Genomic DNA, 12,073 nt, shown 5'->3' with positions numbered 1-12,073 from the left:
GTACATAACTTCTTTTTATGACGTACTTTTTTCTATGGCAACAAGAGAACTGCAAGGATGTTGACAACTTTAGCAGAACAGTGATAATCCCGAGGGAAGTGGTGTATAAGGAAACACGGCTTTTGTTGGTGAGCCTTGATGCAGAAAAGGAATTCACTATAGACATCAGGGATTTTGAGTAGAGCAGTGTTAACATGTGCATTTCTTGATAGAATAAGAGTTAATAAGCCAGATGTATGAAAGGTTGGAGGCAATAGTTTTTATTGGGAGCCGCCTTCTCTGTCAAGCTTTTTGTGACCAGAGGATCCAGGTAAGGGGATTATACTCATAAAGTGGCAAAAAGTATTCTTAGTAGTACGCCACTGTGGAAATAGAGAGATTAGGTATTACCAGTAAGGATGTCTGCAGAGTGATGTAGAAAATAGGCAAAAGGGGGCTTTACTTTGCTCGAGGTAGTTTGTAAAAAAAAAAAAAAAAAAAAAAGGATCTTTGAAACTATTAACTAGGCTGGGAAAAGTGATAGACGAATGAGACTAAGCTAGAGTTTGTAGTACAGGTTAGATACTGCCTTCCCTATCTATGATTGATAAGTGTATAGGCATGTGTAAAAGATGGGAAAATGCTTATTCCGAGGCCATCTGTGATGGAGTATGTAGTGGAGTCTAGAACAGAAGTTGTTAGAAAAGGGATAATTAGTAGAACTTATAAAATATTGCTTGATAATTGTAGAAATCAATCAAATGACATTAGACATTTTTAGGAGGAGAAGTGGGAAGAAATCTTTGGGCCTCCAAGTAGGCACGGAAGTCTAGGAGGTTTACGATTTGTGCATGGTAGTGTTTGCATAGATAATTTTATACGCCAGTTAGACGTCAGAGAATTTTTCCTGAGGTAGATAGTTAATACTGGAGATGTAGTGGAGAGGAGAATGGTAAATAAGTACATGAGTTTGGGAAATGTTGGAAGCTGACAGATTTTAAAAATGCATTACAGAAATTTGGATGTGGGGCGGAGACGTATGTAGTAACTAAGGGAATGATTCTTATAAGCTGAGATAGATGATCTGAAATGCACAGACAACAATTCCTTACTAAGTTTAATGCTCTGTCTGCAAAAAAAAAAAGGCAGTTGGTAGAAAAATGGAAGTAAATATCTAAATCCGTTGTAATTAAAGTACTGAATATTGGTAGGGGAGATGAAAGAACTGGAGTTGAGATCTTTAGAAAAGGGAAGGAACACATTATGTAGAAGTGGAATTTGCAGGAAAAATGCATGTAGAATCATGTCTAGGAGGAAGAGGAGTGAGGTTTAAGGAAAGGCATATATTGAGCAATTTATGTAATGTTGGAGTGAATGGAAATTGTTAAAACATTTATGTATACTGTATGACAGTAATAATGGAAACTGTTGGGGGTTCTTTTATATTAATATATGTGAGCTCATGTTGCTGTTTAAAATGTGATGATTTAATAAAGATGTACAAAAATAAGAATTTGCCTTGAACATTCGTTGAAAAGGAAGGTAAACCTGTGAGCCTTACTGAACACAAGTGTCTGTTTTTTTTCTTCCAAGGGAGAAATCTGTAATGCTGATGTCCCAATCATTCAGTCTGATCCAAGTAAATAAACTGTAGGCCAGAGAAATATTAAGAGCATTAGAGCATGTGTTTGTATTTGTCCTAATGGTACCCTTTAATCTGAATGCATGTGAGAAAAATCCAGTGGTACTTGAAAGTTTGGCTTTATGATCAACACCCTTTACCCCAGCAGATTCTTCTCCATGTCTCCTAGAAGAAAGGACTAACCTAGTGGGTAAGTTGGGTAGACAGCCCAGGATGCCACATGACCTCCATCAAGGCAAGCCTTCACTTCAGACACCACATGCACAGTTAGAGTCCAGCAGCTCCTAGAAGTGGAACACGTGAAAAAACTCAAATGTAAAAGAAATAACTGCATTCTTTGCATCTCTAAAGATCTCTGAGAGTGAACTTGGACCAGGCAGTTTAAATGTTTCAGCAGATAACAGCAGAGAGATTTGGTATATGAACGAGCAAGACCGTGCCAACTGCAGGCTGACAATGCTAGAGTAGGAGACAATCACACGTCTTGGCTTGTATCATCAGGCTACCTTCATCCTGTCAGACCAGAATGCCCCTGCAGTCAGAGTTGCTTGTATGTTGGCAGCTGAGTTTGATACAAGATCTTCTGGTCTTAAGTACAGTATCAGGGAATGGGGGAGCCAGTACTGGATCTCTCTGAATCCCATGGACAGCCACTAGCTCCAAGCGTTTTCCTCCAGGATCCCAGGCTGCAGTGTGAGGGCCACAAATGTGTTCGGCATGCCATTGATAAAATGTCTCCTTTATGCTTTCTTATTACTTCCCTTAATCTTCAAATTTCTGAAGAAAGCAAGAGAGAACAAAGTAGCAGTCATTATGGTGGCTCCTTGCTGGTTTTTACAAACTTTTTTTTTCTACTTTGAAATAAATGGCACAATTTGAACATCTTTGTTCCCTAATACAGAAGGGAAGCAGTCTGATGCACAAAAACCTGAGAACCTTGAAATATGTTTCTTCGGTCATTAAAACCTCATACAAGGTTAAAGTCTTTTAAAGATCCCTATAGGTCCAACGTCTGAAAATTGTACCTGGCAAAATGAAAAATGATTTGTATAGCCTAGAGTGACAGGAGTATTTTATCCAAACACTATCCATCAGTCAGAGTCCTGCAGTACTTAACTGAACTCCTGGTTGTAGGCTGTCCTTGATACAATGATAAAGCTGTACCTTTCTGCCATTTCTATTCAGTGGTCCTTCACTTGTTCATCCACATGGGGATCCTACAGGAATTCAGATTGTCCATGGGACCTAACTTTTTTATTGCAGCCACTGGCGACTCGATTCAGAATCAATTAGTACCTCAGCCAACTTGAATTCCTGTCCTGTGGAAGATGGCATTCTTGGTGACTTTCTTGTTTGCCAAAAGATTGTTGGAACTGTATTCTTACATGTGCACCTACACCAATGTTATTTCATAAAGATACTTATTTTAAAGGTTCATGGGTTGGTACTAGGCTATCGGCCCAAGGCTCTATACAAACCTAGCCATAACAATTCCCTGGCTATTTCTTCAAATAGTATTTACTTCCCTGTACCCCTGTCTAGCAGGGCGACTGATGTCATCCACGGGGTGAATTTCCTATCTCCCATCCAATGATCAAGGTTCCTTTTAAAGAGGGCCAAAGAGGTGCTCTGCTTGACATGTATGGGCAGTTTCTTCCAGAGTCTGGGGAGTCTGTGGGTCAGGAACCTATCCCTCCAGCATGTTTTGTTCATTGTGATGACAAGGTTTACATCCCTGGAGCGTCTCTCTCTGAGGGATTGGGATTTCTTTGGGTAGCATGTCCAACAGCTCTGGGTTTGACATGGCCTTGTATGTTAAGCAGAGATCGCCTCTGAGTAGCTGGAGTTTTTTTAGAAGGTCAACCTCACCTCTTTGTAAAGGGAGTTTAAGCACTGAAACTCAACTGGTACATTCAGCTTCCAACATTTTTCTCTCACCCATAGAACAAGAGGGAGAAGATTTTGCATTCATTTGTTCATGAGCACCTGAGATACTGTATTGACAGAACCAAGCAGTTTAAGAAAGGGTTCCTGTTTATATCCTGCAAGTCATGGACAAGAAGACATGCCAGTTAAAGAAGAAATGCTTTGAGTGGATGACCCGCTGTGTAACGTCTTGCTGCAAAGCTCATTCCACTAGGGTAATGGCCATCATGGCAGCCTTCTTCAAGCCTTTATCAGCCCAGGGTATGTGTAAGAAAGCCAGATGGACTTTTACTCCAAACAGTATAATCCAGTCTGACAGCAGGATGGAGTATGAATCTGACGTCTTGAAGTGTCCTGTAGATTACCACCCTTATTCCTTGCATAGCTTTGGTAACTCATGAGGAGTACTGCTGCAGTGGTGGTTCCAACAGTGAGCATAGTGCAGTTTACAACAACTGAAGATGCTAAAGCAGGAGATCATCACGTTCCCTCCATCCATCCTAAGTGAAAAGGGCAACACCTGATGCTTCCCACAGGAAAATAAGGGCAGGGTTGGAAACATTGCCAAAACTTAGGAGGATGGTTATTATTGTTTCCATTTCTTTCAGCCATCATAGTCCATAGTTACTTGCTGATAATAGATGTGGTGCTGGATCGTCTAGCTGTTTAATATTTCATGACTGGTTAGCACGAGTCCCAGAATAGTGAGATAGTGAATAAAAATGTGGATTTGCAAATATTAACACCAAGATTGCAGTTTCTTGAATATTCCCTATTCCCTGAGGTGTGGTAATCTTGGGAGGAGGGGGGAGCTTGCCCCCCTCCCTGCAAGAACCAACTTTGAAGGAGAACAGTGATTGACATTCTTTATTCACCTATATTTTTGTAGTCTTTGTTTTTTCATCATTCCAGGAAGCGTGCTTAGGAGTCTTGGTATTACAGTAGGAAGTGATGATCACTCAGCGCCCCTATCACAAGGAAGAGACATGTCAGGGCTTTTTCTGTTTGAATGAATTGAAGTTATGGCATGAACATTGCCCTGTTCATACTAAACAGCAGTAATACATTGGGCAAGAAGGGAGTTAAACTCAAGGGGATACCCAAATAAACCTCTGGAGATTGCTCCATTATTGGATGTTTGTCTTTCCAGCAAATCTGTTTTGTAAAGAAAAATATTGCTGCCTCAATGATCATTCAAACATACAGTACTATGGTAAATTGCACACACAAATGTACTTTTTTGCACTGTTGTAAATTTCATCATATTTCTCAAATTTATGTAATTTGTTTTCATTGGCCTTTAAACAGGCAATTCTGCTTCTGAATGGTGCTGGAATTGTCGGTTTGTTTTCGTATGTTGATTAACTGTCATGTTTAGCAGGAAATAGGCAACCGTTGATGGAGACCTTGACCGTTATAACTGATCTGGAGATGGTAGGTTTGGGTATGGTATGTCTAAGGAAGCTACAGATGCAAAATAAATGAATAAATCTAGAATGCAGTACTGCCATTTAAAAGGATATGTCTTACTGTTGTAGCAGCCCTTCTGGTTGCAGTATGCCTAAAGAAGTTACAGATGCAAAATGAATCACTAGAGCTAGAGGACTACTGGTATTAGAAATGTTAGTCTTGCTTGTAGCCGCAACTGTCCTTCGTCCTACACAACGATCCCCTTAGTTGCTGTTTTAACTGTGTTGTAGTTTGCAACATTTTTTCCTCATACAGCCCCCCCCCCCCCTTACCAGTCCCAGACTTGAGTAAAAGAAATAACACTTATAGAGTTGATGTAAAAAAATATTATGGCAAAATGTAGTGATGGCAGAATCTTTTTCTTATGGTTTTCATTATTCTGCATACAAAGGCAGTCTTAGATGATAATGTAGAGCAGTTGCATGTTCTGGGTGTTTTTGTAATTTTACCTAGTATTTGAAACAATTTGGAGTAGTATGTATTTCATACTGTTAAGAAAGTCTAAGATTTGGGATGTGAACATGAGCTGTAAATTTGTATTGGCTTGATGCAGGTGTTCAGTTTCATGGATCATGAAAAATTACTGGACTCTTCTGTGACTGTCTTGTCTTCTCTCTCATTCTAGACAGGCCGACTGTCCCCTAGTCACTTTGTCCGTGTGTCTGGATTGATGGGGAGTCCTCTAACACCTATGAATCCCAAGTTGCTTCAGGGGCGGGTGGGCCAGATGATGTCACCAGTCCCAGGCTTCCACCCCTTCTTTGGAGCTGCCCCCCTCCCTGCACAGACTGCCAGCCATCTACAGAACATGAGGTATTTTGTGTTGCACTGTTTTGGGTGGAGACCGATATCTTTTTTTATGAGCTGTAGTTGATTGTTTTTCTTTCCACAGAACAAAAATTTTCATATGCCTTGTGGAAAGTGTCTCCATTGCTGCCAATCACATAGGTGCTAACTGAGCTTCCTTAACGTATTATGGGAAGTAGTAATTGTTCATTTAGGAATTTGTAATTTAGTACTCTTTCACGTTTGATATGCTTTTTGGTGATATTTGAATTAACTAGATAACTAAAGTAAGTTTTTAGAATGGAATTTCAAATCTAAATCTGTTTATATACCTTCTTCACATAGTACTACAGCCCGAAAGTCACACGTTTATGTATGCGTTCACCTGGAAAAAAAAAACAAGCCAAAATTAACTCTAGGTTTTAGGCAGAATAGTGTTATGATTTATATTGGCTTGCAAATCTGGAAACTATAGGCTTAAATGTTGCCATTGTCCACTTGACATTGCATATTTCCTCAAGCAGTTTGCCTGACTTGCTCGCATGTAACAGGTTACTCTGAAAAAGAAGTTCTTGAACACAGCAGGATAACTAGTCTGTTTTAATGTTGAAGTGGTTATTCTGACTTTGATTGGGCCACAACTTTTAATTGATTCCAAAGAAAAGTTGTCGTTTTCACAGACATTTGCAGTAAGGTTTTAGACGCCTCCTGTGTGGCTTTGACATCATTTTTGGTGTTTGTAGTTTCATGTATTACTTTTGACAAAAATGTATGTCTTTAAAAATTTCCAGAGTTGTCCCTTGTTGGTTATTACTGAAAACTGCCAAGACAACAGTTGAGTGTAACTAGGCTTTTGAAGTATGTAGGACATAAATAAAATCTTAATGGAAGGAAGACCTTTTCAGCAGGTAACATAAAGAAGACTTCTGCCAGGTACAAGGCTTGCATTAAAAAACTTCATAAGTCATTCTTTAAGGAACTGCCTTTAGTAGGACTAGAATTTGCTCAGCATGCATATAATAGGGTAACTGTTTGAAATGTTGGGACTCAAAATGCTGAGATGCTGAGTCCTGGAATGTGGAGACTGAATAACTGAAAATCTGGACTTAGTATTTTAAGTCCGAGATTGCCATGTCTTAGAGTGTTCCCTTTTTCTGTGAGGCATGGTGATCTTTGAGTTGGTATATATGTTCAGTGTGTGGTGGGGCTTACCTCTGACACTGGGAGGTGCAGGAGTGCTTTCTCCCTTGCAAAAAAAAAAAAAAAAAAGGCTAAAGGAGAAGAGTAATGCTTGATAATTCACTCTTCTGCATGTTTAGTTTTTTTTTTTGTCATTTTGGGACTCAAAACTGTGAACTTTGGCATTTCATTAGGAAAAAGTATAATAGAATAAGATCATCATCTTCTGATTGTTTTTCACTGTGAATCTTTGTAATTGTTAATGTCCTTCTATATCACTGTTACAGTTTTTTTTTTATCGTAGGGATCTCCGGCCAAGGATGCCTCAGCATCTGGCCAGTATACCAAAGCCATTAGATCTTGTATGCACTGTATGTTACATGTGTGCACCACGTTCAGGATGTAGGGCATAAAGGTGACATATGGATGCAGTTACCCAGAACGTATTTGCCGCCAGTCTGAATGCCCTTTGCTGTGCTTGAATACCTAGCCATCAGATAAGTGTCCTGTTGAGGTCTCTTACTTTGATTTTATTCTGTTTTGTTTACCTGGAGTTCATGTCGTCCAAGAAGGGGAAAATGTCAGTGTGGAAGGCAGATTCCCCATAAGGATCATCACAAACAGTGTCTTTTTGTTTGGGTGATTCCCATAACCTTACATCTTGTATGATTTGTAAGGCTTTTGTACCTAAAAGTCTTAGAAGCTGGTGTTCTTCTGTGGCCATTTATCTAGAGAACCAGAGGTTTAAACTGTTGGCCTAGGGTAGCATAGCAGAATCGATCAACCGAAAGGTACCGGCAAGTAAGAAGGCCAAGAAAATCTCAGCTGGATTCTTTGGCTGTCCAGTCTCCACTGGACGTTTCTCCAGAAGTGGGTGATAAGCTCTATAGGCCATTTGGTGTCTAAGTTGGATTCCTCTGCCACAGCCCAGTTAAAGGTTATCATGGATCCTTCCTTTTGTACTTCATCTGATGCTTTACAGGTGTCTGCTTCAAATGTCAAGGGGGAGCTGCTGTTGATTATCTTGGAGCACCCTAGAGGGATTCCCCAGAATTCTGGTCGGGAAAGAAGTTCTAGGTACTCTTACTGAATCCTGTCAGGGTTTGGAACCTCCAATGTTTAAGGCTGACACCCCAGACCCAAAAAAGGAGTCCCTAAGGATTTTCAAAGGGAATGACAGGAGTTTACTCTACTCTGGGCCTACTTAATGTATTAATGGCCCTGAAGCTTCCTCAGTGGGTTTCTGTGCCTACTCCCCCTTGGACTCAAGCTCCTTCCAAATGGCTTAAGAGTACTGATTCCTCAGATGAGAATTCAGAGTCTGATGAAGGGTCTTTGTCTTAATCTTCCAAGATATATTCACCTTTAGCTTATGGTTTTGATGAAGAAGAATCCATTAGTCTAGTCCCAAGTCTCCTTTTGAGGAATTGTCTTTTGGGGACAGAGTAGCTAGAATGATGGAATAAGTGGGATTCTTCTTGGGTGTCTGATATCCAGAAAAGGTATTATGAGTTGCTTCAGGTGGGCACTCCTCAACACTTTTTTAGTGCCTTCTGTAATGTCTGCTTCATTAGTCACCTTTATAAGCACTTCTAAGTCTCCTGATTCTCAGCTTCCTGTTCCAAAGAATCATGACAGGTTCTGTAAGGCTCCTGAAGATAGTTAATTTTTGTGTGTCCTCCTGCTGACCCTGCTGTGGTATCAGTCTCCTTTGACAAACCTAAGCTTTTTCCCTCTTCCAACCTTCTGCCTTCAGATAAGGATAGTAGGGCAGTGAAGAGGTTTAGTAAGAAGGTTTACGCTGCTCCCACATTGGCCTTTCGGGGCCTTCAATTACGAGACCTATGTGACAAGATATGTCCCGGCCTTGATTGCCCGGGCTCATCAGGTTATTTCTGATCTCTCTGATTCTGAAGATAAGTCTTCCGCTTGGTTAGTTTTGGTTTCAACCTCTCAAGTGTCTTGTCTCTCCGGTGCTATGATGTTGTGGTTGCCTCTTCCAGAGCTGCTGCCTTTGGGTGTGTCATGAGGCATTACTCTTGGCTTTGTCTACAGTCTTTACTTGAAGGCATTAAGGCCGGGGTGCTGGATGCTCTTTAGGAAATTAAAAATCTTTTTGGGACTGCTGCTTCTGTGTCTAAGCCTCTTCAAAAAAAGTAAGGCTTTACAGGACCTTAAACATGTTTTTGTCTCTCTCATCCCCAAGTCCCAGAAGAATTATCCTGCTAGGCCTGCATTTGTTTGCAGGCAGCCTCGTCAGGCCACTAAAGGCAGGAAGAGTGGTAGGTGAGCTCATACTGTTAAATCTTTTCAGGCCTCTGTGGCCCAGAAGCCTCATTTGTCTGACAAGACTGCTTCTCTTAGACATTGTGTCCCCCTCTACCCCTTGGCCAAGTTCCCTTGACATTTTGGCTCTCCTTCTGTGCATCTTATCACCTCGGATTCATGGGTTCTATTTGTCATCCATCAGGGTTACTTCGTGATGTGAAAGTCTCTTCCTCCTTTTTCCTGGATTCCCCAACCTCCTGTGGAACAACTTCATTTCTCAGAGGTTCTTGGGTCCCTGGTGGACCAGGGAACTATTCGTCTTGTGTCTCCTTCCCAAGTAGGAAAGGGATTTTACTCTAGGATGCTCCTTGTTTCTTGAAAGGAGAGCATTTGGAGATCTATTCTGGATTTCTCCTTGTTAAACACCTTTTTCAAGTTTCCTTTTTTTTGGATACTTTTCAAACCCCATTTTCTCTATTAATACCTTCTTTCTGGTGGTGGTGGATTTGAAAGATGCTTGCCTTCATATTCCTAGTCATCCTCTCTTGGGACGTTTTTATGTTCCTCTGTTTCTTCTTATTTTCAGTTCTCTGCTTTGTCTTTTGGCCTCTCTACTGCTCCGAGTGTGTTCACAAAATGCCTAGCTCCTGTGATTGCCTTTTGCAGACTCAAAGGCATTCAGATTTTTCCTTATCTAGATGACCTGTTGCTTCTGGCACCCTCTCCCAGTTGCCTGTTACAGGATCTTGAGTTTACCATATCTCTCCTTCAAAGTCTGGTGTTCATGATCAACTTCCAAAAGTCTCTCTTAACTCTCTCTCAAGGTCATGTGCATCTCTGTTGCTGGATTCAGGTAGTGCTAATGCTGACCTCTGTTCCACCTCCAAAAGTTCCATCTTTGATGGCTTTTTTTCACTCTCTTTCCTCTGCCTGCTGTTCAACCAGAGAGTTTCTTTGAGCACTGGGATTCATGGCATCTTGTATTCCCTTGCTCCCTCTTGCCAAGTACCTCAGGTCAGTATGGCTTCAGCATTGCCACCCTATGGATTTCAGAGTGCCTCGCCTTCTTTGTCTGAAACAGGAATGTGAGTGGTGGATTCATCAACTTACCGTCAAGCCTGTCTCCACTTCCTTCTCAAGAATTGTTCACTGATGCTTCAGACTTGGTGTGTGGAGCTTCCTGAGGTCACCTGAAAGTTCAAAGTCTTTGTCCCCTTCAGAACTCTGACTATATCAACATCAAAGATATGAGACCGTGATTCTGGCCCTTCAGAGGACCTGGAGAGAGCATGGGGTGAAAAGCCTGAAGTTTTACTCACACCACCACCACCACAGTGGTGTGGTATATCAATAGGCAGGGGTGGCAGAGTCTTGCCTTCTCTGCAGGTTGGCTGTTCAGGCCTGGTATCTGGCTCTCCGTTATCAGTTAACCTTCAGGTAGTGTATATGCCTTCAGAGCACAGTCTAGTGGCAGATGCTTTGAGCAAGTCTAAAACACAGGCTCACGAATGGATGCTTCACAGAGACGTGTTTCTGGACATTGTCCATCGGTGGGTATTTCTCATATCTTCTTGCCTTCCCTCTAAGCAGGCAGCTAGCTCCATTTTTTTCTGTTCCAGAGTGCCATGCCATCTGGCAAGAAAGAAAGACGCCCTTTATTTTGCTTGGAAGAGGATATATCGCTATGCTTTCCCTCTGCTTCCCCTACTTCCAAGAGTCCTGCAGAAGATACCGCTGGGCTCCCCAAAAATCTTGCTAGTGACTCCCTTTTGGCCAGAATAACACTGGTTCTCCCTCTTAATCCTTCTGGCTAATGTCAGTCACCACGTTACCTCACCAGTAGGACCTTTTTCACAGGAAAAGGGGTCACTCATCCATCCTCACTTGTCCACTCTTCAACTGGCACTATAAGGGATAGGGTTTTGATCCCTTTTAGGCACCTCTTTTCTGAGGATGTACTCAGGGTTTTACAGGAAACAAGGAAAACCTCCATGCAGAAAGTCTTACATGTCCAAATGGAAGAAATTTCCTGTCTGATGCCAAGCTCATAAGACCCCTTTTTCAAAGGGGTCCCTTTGGTTTTCTTTTTGTATGAGTTGCTCCAACCTGGCTGACCTGTTCTGAAAAGGCACTTTTGTCAGCTGTTTCTGCCTGTCTGCCCTTAAATCCTCCTTTAGCTTCTTGTTTTGAGGTTAAACAATTTCTTAAAGGCATCAGGTATCTTAGGCCCCCAAGGAAGGGTATTACTCCTCCTTGAGACCTTAATTTTATTTTAGAAAAATTGACCCAGGCTCCTTTTGACCCTGCAGGTTCAGCTTCTCTGCAACATTGTATCTGGAAGACTGTCTTATTGCTTGCTCTTACTTCTGCTTGGAGGGTTTCTGAGCATCAGGCACTTATGGCCATCCCTCCTTTTTTTTTTTTTTTTTGCTGACAGAGACAGGGTGTGCTTTTGTACTTATCCTTCTTTTACGCCCGAGGTGGTTGATGAGTTGTCTTGTCAGGTAGTAAAACTCCCTTCATTTTTTCCTTCTTCTCAGTCTGCTGGTGGGAGTGCCCTACATACATTGGATTTTCACAGAGAGCTCCGGCATTAGTTGGACAAAACTAAGGCCATTCATAATTCTGACCAACTTTTTGTTTCTTTTCATCCCAGGAAATTGAGTTTGTCTGTTTCTTAGTAAACCATCTGATCCTGGATGTCTTAGGCCATTTCCTTTTGCTGGTCTTTTTATGACAAATGTCTGTTTTCTTCCAAAAGAGCTCACTCCACTAGGGCTGTTGCCTATTCTGATGCTTACTTCAAGGGTTTGGACACCAGTT

General features: G+C 41.5%; 1 protein-coding gene across 1 annotated transcript in view; it reads left to right on the top strand.

Annotated features, from left to right (window-relative positions):
• Positions 1 to 12,073, top strand: part of PATL1 (PAT1 homolog 1, processing body mRNA decay factor) — a 1,960,792-nt gene that overhangs the window by 899,468 nt on the left and 1,049,251 nt on the right. Inside the window, exon 8 of the mRNA XM_044084059.1 lies at positions 5,643 to 5,830. Within this exon, the coding sequence (XP_043939994.1) occupies positions 5,643 to 5,830 (188 nt within the window). The remainder of the gene's footprint in view (positions 1 to 5,642; positions 5,831 to 12,073) is intronic.

Source organism: Protopterus annectens, chromosome 9.part0 (assembly GCF_019279795.1).
Source record: "Protopterus annectens isolate FY-2018-M chromosome 9.part0, PAN1.0, whole genome shotgun sequence".
NCBI lineage: Eukaryota > Metazoa > Chordata > Ceratodontiformes > Protopteridae > Protopterus > Protopterus annectens.
The sequence above is the reverse complement of the archived record's forward strand: the minus strand, read 5'-3'. Positions and strand labels throughout refer to the sequence as shown.